The sequence below is a fragment of the Ranitomeya imitator genome, chromosome 8, assembly GCF_032444005.1.
Source record: "Ranitomeya imitator isolate aRanImi1 chromosome 8, aRanImi1.pri, whole genome shotgun sequence".
Lineage (NCBI taxonomy): Eukaryota > Metazoa > Chordata > Amphibia > Anura > Dendrobatidae > Ranitomeya > Ranitomeya imitator.
Window position 1 is genome coordinate 121,335,546 of NC_091289.1, and position 21,216 is coordinate 121,356,761.

A 21,216-nucleotide genomic window follows, 5' to 3' on the forward strand; every position below is an offset into this window, starting at 1 on the left:
ATATCTTAGAAACAAAAGGATTTTTTGAAACTTGCTAATTTATTCAAGTGAAAAACAGAAATTTGCACTTAATCCACGATCTATGAGTGGCTCTTATGGTAAAGAGGATGTTGTCCCTGTAGTGTCAAGGGGCAGGTACAGTCTCTTCAACTATTAGGCCATACTTGGTATCAAAGAGACTGTACCTGCCCCTTGACACTACAGGGACAACATCCTCTTTACTATAAGAGCCACTCATAAATCCTGGATTAAGTGCAACTTTAGAGTAAGACCCGGGAGGGTCGAAACGTCAATCACATTGAGTCGCTTGTACAATTGTTTAATAAGTGCCTACTATTTGATCTGTCACATTTGATTGATTTCTGTTTTTCACTTGAATAAATTAGCAAGTTTCAAAAAATCCTTTTGTTTCTAAGATATTCCACACAGGGAGTGCGGTGGATTTCAATAATATACCATCATGCTGGCTTCCAGAGACACAGTTCAAGCTTAGTGTCCCGTAGGAGGCACACTGGGTCTGCTATTCAAACCAGAACTGTTTGGAGTTTCTACTTTTCTATTCCTTTTTGACGAAGGGGCGACGGAACCTTTCAAGGCTCCGATCTTCCCGAACCAACAACAGGCGAGCACGGGAGTATTACCTCTCTGTATCCTCTCCTCCGACGTGCGATGCCACTGCCTGAGCTGATTCTAGGGGCGACGGGCCCCTTCAAGGGCACCGATCTCCCCCCCCCCCCCCCCTCTCTATCAGACGAGCACTGGAGTGGTACCTCCAGTATCCCCTTCTGCAGCCAGGCCATATTGCCGGACATTTTGCCCTGCCCACCAGGTTTTACCCTCGGCTGTTCAGAGGCATTTTTCCATTGTGGCATCCGTGCAGCCCCCACTGCATCACCACTGTAAAAGCGGATGATGGAAGGAGGCGGATGGTTCCTCCACCCCCCTTTCAGGGGATGGTGGATGGAGATACCCCAACCCTGCACTGTCCTAACTACCACGGACACAGCTCTCTGACCTGCTGAACCATCCCCTTCATATTGGGGTAAGAACACCGGGAGGGGTAGTTTTTTCGGCGGCATACGATGGCTCCATAGTGGCAAGGTCCCCACAGAGCTCCGCGGCACATTTCCTGGCTGTCCGCAGGTGCGCGCCAGCCGAAGCCAGAAATTTAGTCCCCGGCTTCGGCCTTGTGTAGTCCGCATCCCACTAAGCTCCGCCCACCGCTTGCATCATTCTGGCGGCTCCGCCCCCAGTCCTGGCGCTTCTTGCTCCCTGCGAGACTACCTCCCAGCTCTCGGCAGCCATCTTTTTTCCACTGCAATCAGCTCTGCCGCCCTCTGCACGTGTCGCCCTGGATGCCGGTTTACTCAGCGCCATCATCTTCAGATTGCGGGACACAGGACCTGGGTAAGGAGATGGCACTAGGTGCTTCCCTGCAGCTTTACCCCACATCGCTTCCACTAGCAGTGTTTTTTCACTTATGTTGGGGTACATCATGTCGCAGTCAAAGGCCAAAAAGACTACAAAGGTACATACTACCTTCTTCACTGCATGTACCACCTGCCAGGCTCCTCTCCCTCGGCCTCAAAGCTCCCTGCTCTGCTCAGCCTGAGATACCCAATGTGCCCAAGAGCCCTCCGCCGCTACCGACCCCAATGTATCTAGCCCCCCTGAGTGGGCCGTGTCACTGACACAATCCATGGCTTCGCTGGCCAAAGCGATTGAATCCCTCCATGACCCATCTGGGGAGCGGGGCACTCATCTACCTGGGTTAAGAAACCCCTCCATTACAGGGGAATCATCGGCCAGCAGGGGCCGCTCTCACCTGAAGGAGGTACGGACATCCAAAAAACGGATCCGCCCTACCTCTCCTGAGCATTCACCAACGCCATTCAGCCTCTGGTAGCTCCACTTCTCGCTCTCCCTCTCCAGGTGTTCGCAGCGATCATGACTCTGAGTATGAGTCTGAGGCATCCTTGGACCCGGATTCTCCGGAGTTTCAAGCAACTGTGGATTCCCTCATTGAAGCTGTCAATCATGCGCTAAAGGTTGATGATAACCATAATTCGGCTCCGGATTATCTTTTACAAGAACCAAGCGATCCCATAGGGTGTTCGCCTCTCATCCGGACTTTTTGGAGATAGTCAGGCGACACAGGGAGCGCCCGGATAAGCACTTTACAGGTAAAAAGACCCTGGGTACGAAGTATACCTTTTCCGCAGATCTTGTCAAGATTGGATGGAACCTCCACTAGTAGATCCTCCGGTATCGCATTTGGCTACCAAAACGCTTTTGTCTGTACCTGATGGTGCTTCAATTAAAAATCCCACAGAACGCCAAATAGATTTCATGGCTCACTCAGTGTATGAGGCCTCAGGTTCCTCGCTATTCCCTTCCTTCGCTGCGGCATGGGTCACAAAAGCAATGGTTTTCTGGGCAGATGCCCTTGCAAGATCCATTCATGACCAGGCTCTTCCGTCTGAGGCGCGGATCTCGCCAAACAAATCGCTATGGCTGGAAACTGTGATGTACCCGTCTTTAGACGCAGCAGACTGTGCGGCAATTGCTGCCTCAAATGCTATCACTATTAGAAGAGCACTATGACTTAGAGAGTGGCACGTGGATTCATCTTCTAAAAAGTCTCTGATTTCTCTGCCCTTTCAGAGTGGATGTCTGTTTGGAGAAAAACTAGACCAGCTTATTTCCGATGCTACAGGATGGAAAAGCAAATTCCTCCTGCAGCACAGGCCTAAAACTGCTTTTCATCGTCAGCAACATTTTTGCTTTCGGACCTTTCGCAGTAGCCCTTTCTGGTCCTCCACAGCCTCGTCCAGATCAGAACATTCTCCACGTACAGACAGAGACTCTCGGCCCTCATACAGGCCAAATCAGTCCTGGCGAGGTAAGCCTAGGCAACCCAGAACTAAGGGATCCAGGCCCTCCAGATTTCCTTCACAATGACTCGGGGCGTTTTCTGGTCGACACCACCAAAGTAGGCTTTCCGTCATTCACGACGAATGCTCTACACTGAGCACTCACTTTGGGGTTTCCGTCTAAATCTCCAAGTGACATGATTCAGAAGAAACCCTGAGGGATCCATTCACTATAATGAGGCAGCACAGTTGCTCTGGACTCCATCTGACCTCTGTTCAGCATTGTCCTTCTATTCAGAAGTGCACAAAAGTGGCTGAACGCAGCTCCCGCAGAGCAGTCTATGTACGGCGCATGTCGGGAAGGCATTAATCGCAGTGTGCTGACGCATAGTGTGTGTGTCTGTATGTATGTATATATATATATATATATATATATATATATTTCCCTGCATATTCCTGTATAATAATACTAAAGGTGTGCGGGCCCTAGTTTTGTTTTGTACTCTGTCACTGCAGTCTGTTATATAATCACAAGAGTCCAAAGTCTCCCTTCTTTTCTGAATCGTTGCTGCCCTCTGCTGCCATCATGGATACATTACGATGTATAACAATTTTCAACTAGAATTAGGACTTTTTTCTTATGGGCCTAAGAACTTATAGGCCAGTGGTTGCTAACTACCTGCCTGTTGTGCCCAGTGCTGATCTCTGACGACACCGTGCGGTCACGGACCATTCCTGCCAGCAGTTCTCCGGTTTCCATTGACGTGACATTCACAGAGCAGCGTCTTCTCTACTGCTCTCTCTATCGGGACATCACTGCCGGTCATCATGATTGGCAGCCAACTCCCTGGTGTGTAAGTGCCTAACTACAAAGAGCCGGCTGACAAACAGCATGTCGTCGGCAGTGAAATCCCGTCAGTAGAGCAGAGTCCATACTAATGCCTGATTCACACATCTGTTTTTTGTGGTCTAATCTCGCCAGGTAAATCCAGATTTTTTTTTTTATAGACTCAACTGTAACCCCTCCATGATCTACGCTGTACAAGTACAGCGTCACAGGAGGTACGTGACCGATGCAGAGCCAGCGCAACCATCATTGGGTGTTAGCTGTATATTATAGCCAACACCCTGCAGAAACGCCCACGATCAGTGCTAGCGCCAATCGTAAGCATTTAACCCCTCTGATGCTGCTGTCCATATCGACAGCGACATTGATCGGCATACCAGAGGGCGGGTGCACCCTCTCTCCTCCCAACAGCACAAAACGATTGCGATCACATTGTGATGTTGGTCTCCAGGGTGACCTCGGGCCGAAAAATGGCTGCAGGGTCATGCAGTTACAGTGGCCTGTAAGCTCCTGCTCAGAGCAGAAGCTGACAAGCCTCCTTCCTGTGTGCGAGATCTAATACCCTGCAAAGAAAAAGCATTGCAGACTATTAAATCAGCAATCAGGTCAAGGAAAATTGATTTCCCATGGAGGGAGATAAAAAGTAAAGATAAAGTTTTAAAAAAAATTGTAGAAATATATACCGTATATATATATATATATATATATATATATATATATATATATATATATATATATATATAAGGGTTTACTGATCAAAGGTGTCATTGATAACTTGACTGGATTGATGAATTATTTGGACCTGTGTAATACCGCTGACAGAAGCATCTCACCCTGTGTAAACTACTTGTGTGCTGCCGACAACATGTGTTCTGTGTGGGGACCTAATAATCGTTCTATCCATTGTTCTGTCTTCGTAGTGTTTGTTTTTCGGCCTAGATGTTCAACCCCTTAGTGAAATATCACGTGTGTGTACATGGTTGAGGGGATAATTGTGTGTGGAGGGGGCTCAGGAGCTATGTTAAATAGCCGGCATCAGTGTGTAATGGCCTCAGCCAGAGCCAAACTCCATTCGCGGCTGTTAACCATTTAATTACTGCTATCAATCTCTTGACAGTGGCTTTTAAATGGATCGCGCTCATAGACTCCCATCCGCCCTGTGATGTGATCAATGGGTTGCCATGAAAGCCAGGGGTTTGGCGTTGGGCTTCAAAGGAGACCTCAATTTTTCACTATATACTGCAATACTATGGGATTGCAGTATATAGGTAATATGAGCGATCAGGTGATCTGTGGTTCAAGTCACCTAAAGAAACTAAAAATAAAAAACCTCTAAAAAATCAAAGTATTAAAGAAAAAAAATTGGAATAAACATTTGTGATCACTGCGTTTGTACAACTCTTAATTTATCAAAATATAGAAAAAAAAAATATATATATATATATAGTGCAAAACGACATTAAAAAAAAATGTAGGTATCGGGTTGTGCTGCTTTTTTGGTGCAAAGACTTAAAGAAAGTTGCATCGTGATTTTTTGGGGGCGCACTAAGACACAATAATAAGAGAGCAGGTTTTGCCTGCAGAACCCCCCCCCCCCCCCCCCACAATGTGTGAACATAGCCTTATCACAGTGATTTGGAGAATCATGATCCAGAGTAATTTTTTGCACAAAATGTACAGTGTAAAAACAAAATCCCAAAAACCCTGACAGAAATGTTTTTCCACAATCCACCATAACTGGAATTTTTTTTACATTTTTTTTTTACCCTTTTATGAGTACACTAGCTGAAGAGCCCGGCGTTGCCTGGGCATAGTAAATATCTGTGGTTAGTTATAGCACGTCACTTCTCTTATTTTCCCATCACGCCTCTCATTTTCCCAATCACATCTTTAATTTTCCCCCTCACATCTCTCATTTTCTCCCTCACTCCTCTCATTTTCTCCCTCACTCCTCTCATTCCCGCCTAACACTTGTCTTTTCGACCTCACATCTGTCATTTTCCGATCACTACACTATTTTCCCTCACTCCTCTCATTTTGCACTCACACCTTTTCATTTTCACCTCACACCTCTCATTTTCACCTCAGTATATACATGTTTGTCATCTCCCTTATATATAGTATACACCTGTATGTCATCTCCTGTATATAGTATATACCTGTATGTCATCTCCCCTGTATATAGTATATACCTGCTGTGTGTCATCTCCCCTGTATATAGTATATACCTGTATGTTATCTGCTCCTATATATAGCATATACAGGTCCTTCTCAAAAAATTAGCATATAGTGTTAAATTTCATTATTTACCATAATGTAATGATTACAATTAAACTTTCATATATTATAGATTCATTATCCACCAACTGAAATTTGTCAGGTCTTTTATTGTTTTAATACTGATGATTTTGGCATACAACTCCTGATAACCCAAAAAACCTGTCTCAATAAATTAGCATATTTCACCCATCCAATCAAATAAAAGTGTTTTTTAATAACAAACAAAAAAACCAACAAATAATAATGTTCAGTTATGCACTCAATACTTGGTCGGGAATCCTTTGGCAGAAATGACTGCTTCAATGCGGCGTGGCATGGAGGCAATCAGCCTGTGACACTGCTGAGATGTTATGGAGGCCCAGGATGCTTCAATAACGGCCTTAAGCTCATCCAAAGTGTTGGGTCTTGCGTCTCTCAACTTTCTCTTCACAATATCCCACAGATTCTCTATGGGGTTCAGGTCAGGAGAGTTGGCAGGCCAATTGAGCACAGTAATACCATGGTCAGTAAACCATTTACCAGTGGTTTTGGCACTGTGAGCAGGTGCCAGGTCGTGCTGAAAAATGAAATCTTCATCTCCATAAAGCATTTCAGCCGATGGAAGCATGAAGTGCTCCAAAATCTCCTGATAGCTAGCTGCATTGACCCTGCCCTTGATGAAACACAGTGGACCAACACCAGCAGCTGACATGGCACCCCACACCATCACTGACTGTGGGTACTTGACTGGACTTCAGGCATTTTGGCATTTCCTTCTCCCCAGTCTTCCTCCAGACTCTGGCACCTTGATTTCCGAATGACATGCAAAATTTGCTTTCATCAGAAAAAAGTACTTGGGACCACTTAGCAACAGTCCAGTGCTGCTTCTCTGTAGCCCAGGTCAGGCGCCTCTGCCGCTGTTTATGGTTCAAAAGTGGCTTTACCTGGGGAATGCGGCACCTGTAGCCCATTTCCTGCACACGCCTGTGCACGGTGGCTCTGGATGTTTCCACACCAGACTCAGTCCACTGCTTCCTCAGGTTCCCCAAGGTCTGGAATCGGTCCTTCTCCACAATCTTCCTCAGGGTCCGGTCTCCTCTTCTCGTTGTACAGCGTTTTCTGCCACATTGTTTCCTTCCAACAGACTTACCATTGAGGTGCCTTGATACAGCACTCTGGGAACAGCCAATTTGTTGAGAAATTTCTTTCTGGGTCTTACCCTCTTGCTTGAGGGTGTCAATGATGGCCTTCTTGACATCTGTCAGGTCGCTAGTCTTACCCATGATGGGGGTTTTGAGTAATGAACCAGGCAGGGAGTTTATAAAAGCCTCAGGTATCTTTTGCATGTGTTTAGAGTTAATTAGTTGATTCAGAAGATTAGGGTAATAGGTCGTTTAGAGAACCTTTTCTTGATATGCTAATTTATTGAGACAGGTTTCAAGAGAGGCCTGGATGTCTTCCTGGAGCAGAACAATATTGTATCATACAATTATTAGGTTCTGTAGAAGGACGTAGATCTGGGGATTTATTATGATGGAATATAGGCTGAACTGGATGGACAAATGTCTTTTTTCGGCCTTACTAACTATGTTACTATGTTACTATGTTACTATGTTTTTTGGGTTATCAGGAGTTGTATGCCAAAATCATCAGTATTAAAACAATAAAAGACCTGACAAATTTCAGTTGGTGGATAATGAATCTATAATATATGAAAGTTTAATTGTAATCATTACATTATGGTAAATAATGAAATTTAACACTATATGCTAATTTTTTGAGAAGGACCTGTACCTGTATGTCATCTCCTCCTATATATAGTATATACCTGTATGTCATCTCCTTCTATATATAGTATATACCTGTATGTCATCTCCTCCTGTATATAGTATATACCGGTGTGTCATCTCCCCTGTATATAGTATATATCTGTGTGTCATCTCCTCCTGTATATAGTATATACCTGTATGTCATCTTCTATATATAGCATATACCTGTATGTCATCTCCTCCTGTATATAGTATATACCTGTATGTAATCTGCTCCTGTATATAGTATATACCTGTGTGTCATCTCCTCCTGTATATAGTATATACCTGTATGTCATCTCCTCCTGTATATAGTATATACCTGTGTGTCATCTCTCCTGTATATAGTATATATCTGTGTGTCATCTCCCCTGTATATAGTATATACCTGTGTGATCTCCTGTATTAGACCTCGTTAACACGTTATTGGCTCAGTATTTTTACCTCAGTATTTGTAAGCTAAATTGGCAGCCTGATAAATCCCCAGCCAACAGGAAGCCCTCCCCCTGGCAGTATATATTAGCTCACACATACACATAATAGACAGGTCATGTGACTGACAGCTGCCGTATTTCCTATATGGTACATTTGTTGCTCTTGTAGTTTGTCTGCTTATTAATCAGATTTTTATTTTTGAAGGCTAATACCAGACTTGTGTGTGTTTTAGGGCGAGTTTCGTTTGTCAAGTTGTGTGTGTTGAGTTGTGTGTGGCGACATGCATGTAGCGACTTTTGTGAGATGAGTTTTGTGTGGCAACATGCGTGTAGCAACTTTTTGTGTGTCGAGTTGCATGTGACAGGTTAGTGTAGCAAGTTGTGTGCACCAAGTTTTGCGCATGGCGAGTTTTGCGCGTGGTGAGTTTTATGTCTGGTGCCTTTTGAGTATGTGCAAGTTTTGTGCGAGGCAACTTTTGCATGTGTTGCAAATTTTGTGCATGTGGCAATTTTTCCGCATGTGCAAGTTTTGCGTGTGGCGAGTTTTCCATGAGGTGAGCTTTGCACTTGTGGCGAGTTTTGCGTGAGCCTATTTTTTGCATGTGGCGAGTTTTGCGCGTGGTGAGTTTTGAGCGGCGACTTTTGTGTTTCGACTTTTATGTGGCGAGGTTGGTGTATGTGTGGTGAAATGTGTGCTGAGGGTAATATGTGTTCAAGCACATGGTAGTGTGTGGCGCATTTTGTGTGTGTGTTCATATCTCCGTGTGTGGTGAGTATCCCATGTCGGGGTCCCACCTTAGCAACTGTACGGTATATACTCTTTGGCGCCATCGCTCTCACTCTTTAAGTCCCCCTTGTTCACATCTGGCAGCTGTCAATTTGCCTCCAACACTTTTCCTTTCACTTTTCCCCATTATGTAGATAGGGGAAAAATAGTTTGGTGAATTGGAAAGCGCGGAGTTAAAATTTCACCTCACAACATAGCCTATGACGCTCTCAGGGTCCAGACGTGTGACTGTGCAAAATTTTGTGGCTGTAGCTGCGACGCCTCCAACACTTTTCCTTTCACTTTTTCCCCATTATGTAGATAGGGGCAAAATTGTTTGGTGAATTGGAAAGCGCGGGGTTAAAATTTCACCTCACAACGTAGCCTATGATGCTCTCAGGGTCCAGACGTGTGACTGTGCAAAATTTTGTTTATGTAGCTGCGACGCCTCCAACACTTTTCCTTTCACTTTTTCCCCATTATGTAGATAGGGGCAAAATTGTTTGGTGAATTGGAACGCGCGGGGTTAAAATTTCGCCTCACAATATAGCCTATGACGCTCTCGGGGTCCAGATGTGTGACTGTGCAAAATTTTGTGGCTATAGCTGCGACGGTGCAGATGCCAATCCCGGACACACACACACACACACACACACACACACACACACACACACACACACACACACACACACACATACACACATTCAGCTTTATATAGTAGATATTATTTATATATATATATATATATATATATATATATATATATATATATATAATATTTTTTTTTTTTTTTTTTTAAATCACAAAATAAAGAACATAAAAATGTTATACCAATAAATACATTTATTTAATGTAAAAGCAAAAATAAAGTACACAAATTTAGTATTGCTGTGTCAGGAATGACCTGATCTATAAATCTGTCACATTAGTTAAAAGGAACCTGTCACATAGTTTTGCCGCTATAAGATATGGCCTCTGCCTTTTGTGGCTTATCTACAGTATTCTATAATGCTGTAGATAAGCCCCTGGTCCGACCTAAAAGAAGAAAGACAAGTCTTATTTTACTCGCCAGGGGCGGTCCGGTCCGATGGGTGTCGCCGGTCCCAGGTCCGGTGCCTCCCATCTTCATGCGATGTCGTCATCCTGCTTGCTTCCTGCCACGCTCCTGCACAGGCGTACTGATCTGCCCTGCTAAGGGCAGAACAAAGTACTGCAGTGCGCAGGTGCTGGGCCTCTCTGACCTTTCCCGGCGCCTGCGCACTGCAGCACTTTGACCAGATATGGGGCATCGGTGTATTCAGGAGAAATTGCATAGTTAATTGTACCATTCATTTTCTCCTGCTACCCTTGTGAAAGTGACAAATTTGGGGCAAAAGCAACTGTTTTGTGGGAAAAAAATTATTTTTGTTATTTTCACAGCTCAACGTTATAAAATTCTGTGAAGCACATGGGGGTTTCACATTACCTCTAGATTAATTCCTTTTGGGGTGTAGTTTTCAAAATGGGGTCATATGTCTGGAGTTGCCACTGTTTAGGCACATCAGAGGCTCTCCAAACGCAACATGGCGTCCTCATAGACCATTCCCTCAAAATCTGTGCTTAAAAACATTGCTCTTCCTTTCGCAGCTCGGCAATGTGCCAAAGCTGAAGTTTACCACCACCCATTTGGTATCGGCTTACTCAGGAGAAATTACACAACAAATTTTGCTCCCCACACCCCTAGATAAATTCCATGAGGGGTGTAGTTTCCAAAATAGGGTAACTTGTGAGGAGTCTCCACTTTTTAGGCACTTCAGGGACCCTGCCAATGCAACATGACGACCACTAACTGTTCCAGCCTATTTTGCGCACTAGAAGTCAAATGTCACTCCTTCCCTTCTGAGCCTTGTCGCACGCCCAAACAGTAGTATTCCACCACATACGGAGTATCCGCGTACCCAGGAGAAATTGCACAACAAATTTTGATATCCATTTTCTCCTGTTACACTTGTGAAAATTGAAAATTTGATGCTCAAGCAAACTTTTGTGCTCAAGCACAGCTCATAGAATCACACAGCTTTCAGTATCATCTCTATGCTGACGACACACAGATCTACATCTCTGGCCCAGATATCACCACCCTACTAACCAGAATCTCACAATGTCTGTCTGCTATTTCATTCTACTTCTCCTCTAGATTTCTAAAACTTAATATGGACAAAACAGAATTCATCATCTTTCCCCCATCTCACTTGACTCCCTCAACAGACCTATCCATTAAAGTAAATGGCTGTTCACTCTACCCAGTCCCACAAGCTCGCTGCCTCGGGGTAATCCTTGACACTGATCTCTCCTTCAAAGCACATATCCAAGCCCTTTCCACTTCCTGCCGATTTCAACTCAAAAATATTTCCCGGATCCGTACATTCCTAAACCAAGAATCTGCAAAAACCCTAGTCCATGCCCTCATCATCGCCCGCCTTGACTACTGCAACCTCCTGCTCTGTGGCATCTCCTCTAACACTCTCGCACCCCTCCAATCTATTCTAAACTCTGCTGCCCGACTAATCCACCTGCCCCCCCACTATTCCCCAGCCTCTCCCCTCTGTCATTCCCTGCACTGGCTCCCTATTACCCAACGACTCCAGTTCAAAACCCTAACCATGGCATACAAAGCCATCCACAACCTGTCTCCTCCATACATGTGACCTCTTCTCCCGGTACTTACCTGCACGCAACCTCTGATCCTTTCAAGCTCTCCTTCTCTACTCCCTTCTTATCTCCTCTTCCCACAATCGCATACAAGATTTCTCCTGCGCATCCCCCCATACTCTGGAACTCTCTATCCCAACACATCAGACTCTTGCCTACTGTGGAAACCTTCAAAAAGAACCTGAAGACCTACCTCTTTTGTTGTATAAGTTTGTTGAATTTGTGGTTAGCATTGGGTCATGCCCCTTATTGCTAAAAAGTTGGCACAGCTGCCCAAGAATGGTGCAAAAATGGCAAAAGTTTCCCAATTTTTTTGCGAACTGGCGACGACTGTATGATGAGTTGGGGCCATTGTTTTTGCTTTCTTGTTCTTCATAGTTCAGACTTTTTTTTTTAAACAAAGAGTTTAGGCAGCAGAACAAGTTAACAGACACTAATACAAAAAATCTTTTCAATCCTGCCATTTATTTACCGCTGATTACAGGACATTCACACTGCATAGGAGCTGCGATAAGATGGAGGGTTAGCTAAATCTGAAGCCAGTCTTTGCACCATCTTCTCGGTTGTTTTCTGCATGTTCTTGGCTGTTCTCAAAGCATTATCCAAAACATAATGCAAGATCTGCACATAAACAGAATTATGAGAGAGTGTAACTAATATTTTTATGTATTATGGACCCTGTAGTTGTAGGACTAAACCAAATATACATACTGTACTTCATAATCCTCTGTGTAAACCCTTATCCATGTGCTGTGCTAGGGTAGGACTATGGGCTGGACGGAAAGCTCCCACTATGCTAGACCAAGCCCATCTAGATATTTGGGCTGCTGGAATATTCAGCCTTATTTCCATAGCATCAGCCACCGCAGGGAAGTGTAGCCAAAATATTGGGACTAATGTTAAAAAAGGAGGCGGCATCTTCATACACCAAATTTATACCCTCCCGCGTGGTATGTTACACATCATAAAAGTTTTTTTCCAGAACTGCTGTCACCAGATTTTACAATAAAAATGCATGCATACTGAAAGGATTGCTAAGACCTGATGAGGCTGATGGGCTTACTTTGAAAACCGATAACTGAATGTCTGTCCCTTTTATTAAAGGGAACCTCTCACCCCCAAAATCGAGGGTGAGCTAAGCCCACCGGCATCTGGGGCTTATCTACAGCATTCTGTAATGCTGTATATAAGCCCCCGATGTATCCTGAAAGATGAGAAAAAGAGGTTAGATTATACTCACCTAGGGGGGGTCCGGCTGTGGTACGGTCTGATGGGCGTCGCGGTCCGGTCCGGGGTCTCCCATCTTCTTACGATGACGCCCTCTTCTTGACTTCGAGCTGTGGCTCCGGCGTACTTTGTCTGCCCTATTGAGGGCTGAGCAATGTACTGCAGTGCGCAGCCGCCGGGCCTCTCTGACCTTTCCCGGCGCCTGCGCACTGCAGTACTTTGCTCTGCCCTCAACAGGGCAGACAAAGTACACCTGCGCCGGAGCCGCAGCATGAAGACAAGAAGAGGATGTCATCGTAAGAAGATGGGAGGCCCCGGACCGGACCGCGACGCCCATCGGATCGAACCGCCCGCCCAGGTGAGTATAATCTAACCTCTTTTTCTCATCTTTCAGGATACATCGGGGGCTTATCTACAGCATTACAGAATGCTGTAGATAAGTCCCTGATGCCGGTGGGCTTAGCTCACCTTCGATTTTGGGGGTGACAGGTTCCCTTTAACCCCATCACCCCCAGGCAATTTTCCGTTTTTGCGATTCTGCTTTTTGCGCTCTTTCTTCCCAGAGCCATAACTATTTTATTTTTCCGTCAATATGTCTGTGTTATGGCTTCTTGTTTTGCGGGACACGTTGTACTTTTGAACAACACCATTGGTTTTAGAATATAGTGTAATGGAAAACGTGAAAAAAATTCCAAGTGTGGTGAAATTGCAAAAAAGTGCAACCCCACAATAGTTTTTTGGGGTTTTTTTTAACCATGTTCACCAAGTGCTAAAACTGACCCACAATTGTGATTCCCCAAGTCATTATGAGTTCGTAAACAGCAAACATGTTTAGGTCCTTTTTTATTTAAGTGGTGAAAAAAACCCAAAGTTTGTTAAAAACAAAAAACGCCGTCATCCGTAGCGTCTCTATTTTTTAGGGTCTGGGGCTGGGTGAGAGCTTATTTTTTGAGTGCCGAGCTGACGTTTTTAATTATACCATTTTGGTGTGGGTTTGATGTTTTGATCATCTGTTATTGCATTTATTGCAAAGTTGTAGCAACCAAAAAACATAGTCCTGTTGTTTAGAATTTTTTTCTCGTTATGCCATCTACCGATCAAATTAATTATTTTTATATTTTGACAGATCTGGCAATTCTGAATGTGGTGATACCAAATATGTGTATTTTTGATTTTTTTTTTTTGTTTTATCTTGAATGGGGCTAAAGGGGGGTGATTTGAACTTTTATATTATTTTTTATATTTTTAAAAATCTTTTTTTCCACTTTTTACTTGCTTCAATAGTCTCCTTAGGAGACTAGAAGCTGCGATCATCCGAACGCTTGTGCTACACACAGCAGGGTTGCAGCCTTGCTCTGTGTAGCAGAAATGCTCATTTGCTGTAAGCGCCAGCCACTGGGTGGTGCTCATAGCAGATCAGCTATGACAACCACAGAGGTCTCCTGTAGACCCCGGGTTGTCATGCCAACCCACTGGCGAACCACGGTTATGTGACATGGTCGCTGATGGACAGGGTTTGTGATGTACTTCCGGCGCATGCATGCTAATTGCTGCTGTCAGAGATTGAGAGAGGCACTTAACATATTATCATCGGAGGCTGGATTGCGATTCCACCCGCAGCTGTTAGGGGCACATGTCAGCTGATCAAATCAGCTGACATGTGCCAGAAAGATGCGGTCTCAGTGCCAGAGGGCACATCAAAGGGGGAAACACGACATGCACCATGTATATACAGCTCTGGCAAAAAATTAAGAGACCGCTGCACAGTTTTTTTTTTTTTTTATTTCTGTGGAAGCATGGTTGAAAAGCAACGTCTGACTTTCATTTGTTCATTTTCATAGATTTTATATTTATTATAACTTTTGTCAGATTCACGTTATTTCTGTGACCATTGTGGGTTTTTCTGTCATTAAACGAGGGCTATCAACAATTTTGACCACGTGTGAAGTCTGTCATATTATGCTTTGATAAGACCAAGATTGAATGTTTTGGCCATAATTCCTAAAGGTATGTTTTGCACAAAGCCAACACTGTGCATCACCAAAAGAACAACATACCATCAGTGAAACATGTTGGAGGCAACATTATCCTTTGAGGCCGGTTTTCAGCAGCTGGAACTGGGGCTTTAGTTAAGGTGGAATTAATTATGAACAGTTTCAAATATCAGTTAATTTTGCAACAAAAGCTTGAGGCCACTGCTAAAAAGTTTGAGATGAAAAGGAATTTCACCTTTCAGAACAACAACATCTCTAAGCATACCTCCAAATCAACAGAAGAATGTCTACACTAGAAGAAGATTAAAATTTTCGAATGACCCAGACTTGAATCTAATTGAAAATATGTGGGTGACCTGAAGAGGGCGCTGTACACAGGCAATGTCTTCGCAACCTGACAGAACTGGAGTGCTATTTTAAGGAAGAGTAGGCAAAGATTGCCAATTCTAGATGTGCCATGCTGATAGATTCCTACCCAAAAAGATTGAGTGCTGTCATAAATTTAAATCGTACATCAACAATCCTAGGCTGAGTGTTCATAGTTATGCAACCACAATATTTTACACCTTCAATGGATTTGACAGATTATATGTGATATTAAAGATGGAAAAAGGTCTGAAATGATTCTTCAACGTGACAAAAACCTGGCATTTTTAACATGGGTCTGTAAGCTTTTCATATCCCATGTATTTTAATGCAATGCCTATCAGATATAATTTATAATAAGTGATCTGTGCAGAAACTACTGCAAACCATTTCCATTGTTAGACGTTGAGTTATATGGTCAGAAAATAAACATTTACCTTGCTATCTATGTAATCTAGATTATTTGGCGTTACATTCCTCCATCTTTTTCTTTGTACTGTGGATATAGTGGAGTTTGTCAACTGGGAGTGCTGAAAAACAGATTTCCCACTGGATCTGAAAAGCATGGAATATGATTTTGGATGAATCCCACTGTGACTGTACCACCAACAATGTATAATGTAATATGATCAAAGTTGCATGTACGCCTGCTATCACCATTACAAAAATGATACTTGATGGATTAGATATTAAAAGGGATTGTCTCATTGTCCCTGTGCACCTGGAATGCTGCATATTATAGCAGCATCTAAAAGTGTACAATTCAGACTAGTAATGTGACGATGCTACTGGTCCGAGCTGTCAATCTTCAGGAGTGCACCACACCCTCGGCAAGCAGGAAATCAGAAGGCAGAGGAGCAGTGTGCTCCTGATTATAGATCAGTCCACATCTTCAAAGTGACCTGTTAGCCGGATTTTCTAAGCAAAGTACAGCCATAGTCATATTTCATGCTATTATACTAATTAAAATGATGCCTGGGGTGAAGAAATCCGTCATGTGGTTCTTGTGTAATCAGTGTCAGAAGTTGTCAGTTAATGTTATGACTGTGCTCCGGGGCAGAACTGTAGACAGAGTCTTAGAGTATGCTCTAAGCCAGAGAAAAGTCTCTATGATAAGGGACATGTTAGTGCTTCGGAGCCGGTGGGCAGGTCTTTCCTTGGTTTCTCTGGCTTAGAGTGGGAAGATAAGACTCTGCCTACAGTCCCGCCCCGGAATACGGGCATCTCATTAACTGAAAACTTCTATCACTGATCACACAAGAACCACAAGGCAGATTTCTTCACTCCAGGTATCAGTTTTACACTGCCAACCTGATAATACCTGTAGTTTACTTAGAAAAATCTTGCTAACAGGTTCGCTTTAAGTAAAACACTATGATGGCAGTAAGAGGAACATAGGACAATATATGTATACATATGGCATGTTTTATTAATTTCACAACTGAACATTTAGATTATCTAAAGATTTATGGAAAAAACTCACCTTCTGGATGTCATGTAGTGGCTGACGCTGCAGATGGGATGCAGTCTTCTGGACAGTCCACTCTGATTCTGTACACAAAGTGGAAATGTAGAAGGCCACATTGACTTCTGTTTAGGATATTCTGGGTACAAATACATGTACATTCAGATTTTATACAAATTAAATAAAAATAAAATTACCAGAATTTTATTATGCCACAAATCTGAACATGCAAAAAATTACCCTTCACAGTTGTTTCAGGGTGCGGTAAGTTACTAAGTTTGTCCGCAGGAGGCACTCTTCTATTGGTAGATTTCTTACATGATGAAGATGACGATGACAATGCTGAAAGAATGGAAGTTCTTCAATAAATTCAAATTTCAAAATAGTTTTTTAGAAGTAAATATTATTTCTTCCTATATCTCATGCACAGTCTACCTTCATACAAGTCAGTCCTGTCGTTTACTGGGCTCTTTGATCTGTACTGAACCAAACCAGAATGCGAAGACACCAACAACTCAGAAGTCAGAAAGTCTCGTGTCCCATTACCTAAACCAGAACAAATGAGGCAAACTACAATTACATTTATATATAGGTATATAGACATGGCGATACTTCATATAAATGGTCATCAATCATGTAATATGTAGATGGCTAAATGGCCTCCGTTCTGTCTGAGGAAGGGATCCAACTGCCATATGTCCAAGTAGTGTCTTCATGAGAAAACCTCCATCATCTCCATTATGGCATCAACCTTATCCAAAGGGGTCAAATATCCTCTAAATATGGAAACACTCCACAGGACAAGCTTCAGATATCTATCTACATCTAAATAAGAGACAGTCCTATGGTGGCATTATATAACTGAATGTAGAAAATAACACCTAAGTGACTGACCATGGATGGGCAGAGATGCGACCAACAACGAGATGTCTACCCTAACATCCTGATTCTTCATAGATTTGCACCTTTTTTTCTGAAATAAAAGGGTTTTACTACAGACTATTATGTATATGACTTATTTTTTAATTTAAACCTTTTTAAGTTACATTCACTTGGTTTTCTCGACTTTTTGAAATCTCTCATAATTTTTGTCCAATTGTACCCATGTGGAGTGCAATATTTTGTCTATTTTTTTATTATTTTGCGAAATGTCAGACTAATGTGTGACATTTTATTAAAGGATCCTGTTGTTTAAAAATTATGCAAAAAATAACAAGCCTTAATAACCTACTTGTAACATTTTGAAGTAGTAGTAGTAGTACAAAAAAGGTCAAAGAAAAAGATGCCAAGGTTGAATTGAAGCCCAATTGTATATGAATAATCGCCAACATTGCTCTGATTGGACAACCCCTTTAAAGTGTTTTTCTGGTTTTGGAAAATCCCTGTTCCCAGCTGCAGTTTGTTTTAGAAAAACAAACTAACAGAGCTTTAATTACTAATTCTACTGCTGTTTTGCAAGTCAGCGATAACGAACAGGACCGCTGTAGTAAGGTGTCACTTAAGGAATAAGGCCGGTGCCACACTTGTGTGTGCAATGCGGCAAACTTGCGTAATTCTCTGGCATCAATACCCGGCATTGCCGCCGACGGTTCGGACCAGAGCGTTCAGCTGCATAGAAATACATGAAGCCGCTCACTCCAGTTCCGAGTGCTGGCGGCAGTGCCAAGTATTGATGCAAGAGACTGGCGCGAGTCTCTCACATTGCACACGCAAGTGTGACACCGGCCTTAGGCACACCTTACAACTGTACTGTGCCTCCTCCAGAAATGTTACTCCAGTCAGGGACTGGAGTATATTTATGGTGAAGTGTACACCACTATTTTGATGAATTGGGAGGGCTTTGCCACACCCTATCCCAGATTCGCCTTCTTTGGCAATGATGGCTGGGATTGATGTAACGCCAAAAGTCACAACATATTTGTGTAACTTCGAGTTGTGCAAAAATTTGGTAACATTTAAAGTTGTTTTATATGAAAAAAAAAAACTGTCAATAACACCTTCATTATGAATAGGCCACATTTAGTTTTCCTAAAGGTATACCGCTTTTGGAAATATTCCTTTGGAAACCTTTTTTAAAAAATTTTTTTCTTGAAGCATTTCTAAATTGCAGTCTAAAGCTACTTTCACACTAGCGTCGGTACGGGGCCGTCGCCAATAGGGGCAGCGGATACAGTTTTACAACGCATCCGTTGCCCCATTGTAAGCTCCGAGGAGGAGGGGGCGGAGTTCTGGCCGCACATGCGCGGTCGGAAATGGCGGACACGACGCACAAAAAAGTTACATGTAACTTTTTTTTTTGCGCCGACGGTGCGCCAAAACACGACGCATCCGTCGAACGATGGATGCATCGTGTGGCAATACGTCGCAATGCGTCGCTAATGCAAGTCTATGGAGAAAAAACGCATCCTGCAAGCACATTTGCAGGATGCGTTTTTTCTCCAAAATGACGCATTGACGTACAGCAAACAACGCTAGTGTGAAAGTAGCCTAATTTAGACTAGCTCAATGCCTGTTTCCAAGCCTGATGTGGAAAAAAAAATGCTGAAAAACTCATATATACAACCAGCAAACTGGTTCTGCAATAAAAATAAATAGGAAGAGTCTTTCAAGCTTTTCATAAGTGATTTTTCAGATGTTTTTTTTCCAGACTCTAAGGGCAGTCCCACACGTCCAGATAATTCCGGTACCGGAAAAATCGGTACCGGAATTATCCGTGTCCGTGTGCCCGTGCGTTTCTGTGGCACACGTGTGCCCACTTGGGTACCACACGCACCGTGCAGGAGACAGCGCTAAAGTTTAGCGCTGTCCCCTGCATCTGGTGCTGAAGCCGCCATTGATATCTTCTCTGCAGCAGCGTTTGCTGTAGAGAAGATATGAATATTCCATTTTTTTTTGTTTCTCGTGTTTAAAATAAAGATTCATGTCCCCACCCCCCTCCCACCCCCTGTGCGCCAGCCCGCTGTTCTTAAAATACTCACCCGGCTCCCTCGCTGGCTGGCGCTGCTTCCTGTCCTGGCCGCACCTTCTACTGTATGAGCGGTCACGTGGGGCCGCTCATTTACAGTAATGAATATGGGAGGTGGAGCCGCATATTCATGACTGTAATCGGCGGCCCCACGTGACTGTCACCTCATGTACCGGAGCCACTGACGTGTGAAACCGGCCTAAAAGAAACTCCATATGCACATAACCTTAAAGGGAACCTGTCAGCAGATTTTGCCGCTATAAGATGCGGCCACTGCCTTTCAGGGCTTATCTACAGCATTCTATATTGCTGGTCCGACTTGCAAGTGAAGAAAAATAAGTTATATTATACTCACCCGGGGGCGGTCTGGTCCGATGGGTGTCGCAGGTCTGGGTCCGGCACCTCCCATCTTCTTGAGACGACGCCCTCCTGCTTCTTCATCACTCCCCAGCATCGGCGCTCCGGTGTAGGCGCACTTATCTGCCCTGTTGAGGGCCGAGCAAAGTACTGCAGTGCGCAGGCACTGGGTCTTTCGTGACCTTTCCCAGTGCTTGTCCTCAACTGGGCAGAGAAATACGCCTGCGCAGGAGTGCCAATGCTGGTTAGCGATGAAGAAGCAGGCGGGCGGTGGCGGAAGAAGATGGGAGGCACCGGATTGTCCCCCGGGTGAGTATAATATAACTTACAGTATTTTTCTTCACTTGCAAGTCAGACCGGGGGCTTATCTACAGCATTATAGAATGCTGCCCTGAAAGGCAGTGGCCGCATCTTATAGCGGCAAAATCTGCGACAGGTTCCCTTTAAAGCTAGCCATATTTCCATGATTGATGTAACAATTTGTCCTATTCAGGAATCACAAGTTATATGGGATGTCTACTACGAAACAAGACAGCAACACATCGGTCCATGGGCTGAGTCTGGTACTGCAGCTCATTTTTATTTAAAGAGAACTTGGCATTGTAATTCTGATTACATTGATACCTTTGGTGAAGAAATCCGCTTTGTTGTTCTTTTTTAATCAGCATTTGAAGTTTTCTGCTAGTTATTAGTGATGAGCGAGTGTACTCGTTGCTCGGGTGACCTCCGAGTATTTATGACTGCTCGGAGATTTAGCTTTCATCCTGGCAGCTGAATGATTTACAGCTACTAGCCAGCTTGATTACATGTGGGGATTCCCTAGCAACCAGGCAACCCACACATGTACTCAGAATGGCTAGTAGCTGTAAATCATTCAGCTGCCGTGATGAAAACTAAATCTCCGAGCACTAACAAATACTTGGAGGTCACCCGACTAACGAGTACACTCGCTCATCACTACTAGTTAGCTCAAGGTATTAATGTAATCAGTATAACAGTGCCATTACAGCCATGTCTTTACATTACAAAATCGCACTGACAAGTTCTATTTAAGGCCGGTTTCACATTTGCGGTTGTGTCTGCAGCGTTTCGGATGCATACATCCGCATGTGTCTCGATTTCCTATATTTAACATTGTAGACGCTGCGCTAGCCCGCGTTTGCC

At 43.6% G+C, this 21,216-nt stretch overlaps 1 protein-coding gene across 1 annotated transcript in view; it reads right to left on the reverse strand.

The window, feature by feature from the left end:
• Nucleotides 1–12,167: 12,167 nt before the first annotated feature.
• LOC138648112 (uncharacterized) overlaps nucleotides 12,168–21,216 on the reverse strand; it is a 45,195-nt gene continuing 36,146 nt past the window's right edge. The window contains exons 11-15 of the mRNA XM_069737618.1: nucleotides 17,166–17,276; nucleotides 16,971–17,072; nucleotides 16,749–16,869; nucleotides 15,703–15,820; nucleotides 12,168–12,299 (exon numbers count right to left, since the gene is read on the reverse strand). Of these exons, the coding sequence (XP_069593719.1) occupies nucleotides 12,168–12,299; nucleotides 15,703–15,820; nucleotides 16,749–16,869; nucleotides 16,971–17,072; nucleotides 17,166–17,276 (584 nt within the window). The remainder of the gene's footprint in view (nucleotides 12,300–15,702; nucleotides 15,821–16,748; nucleotides 16,870–16,970; nucleotides 17,073–17,165; nucleotides 17,277–21,216) is intronic.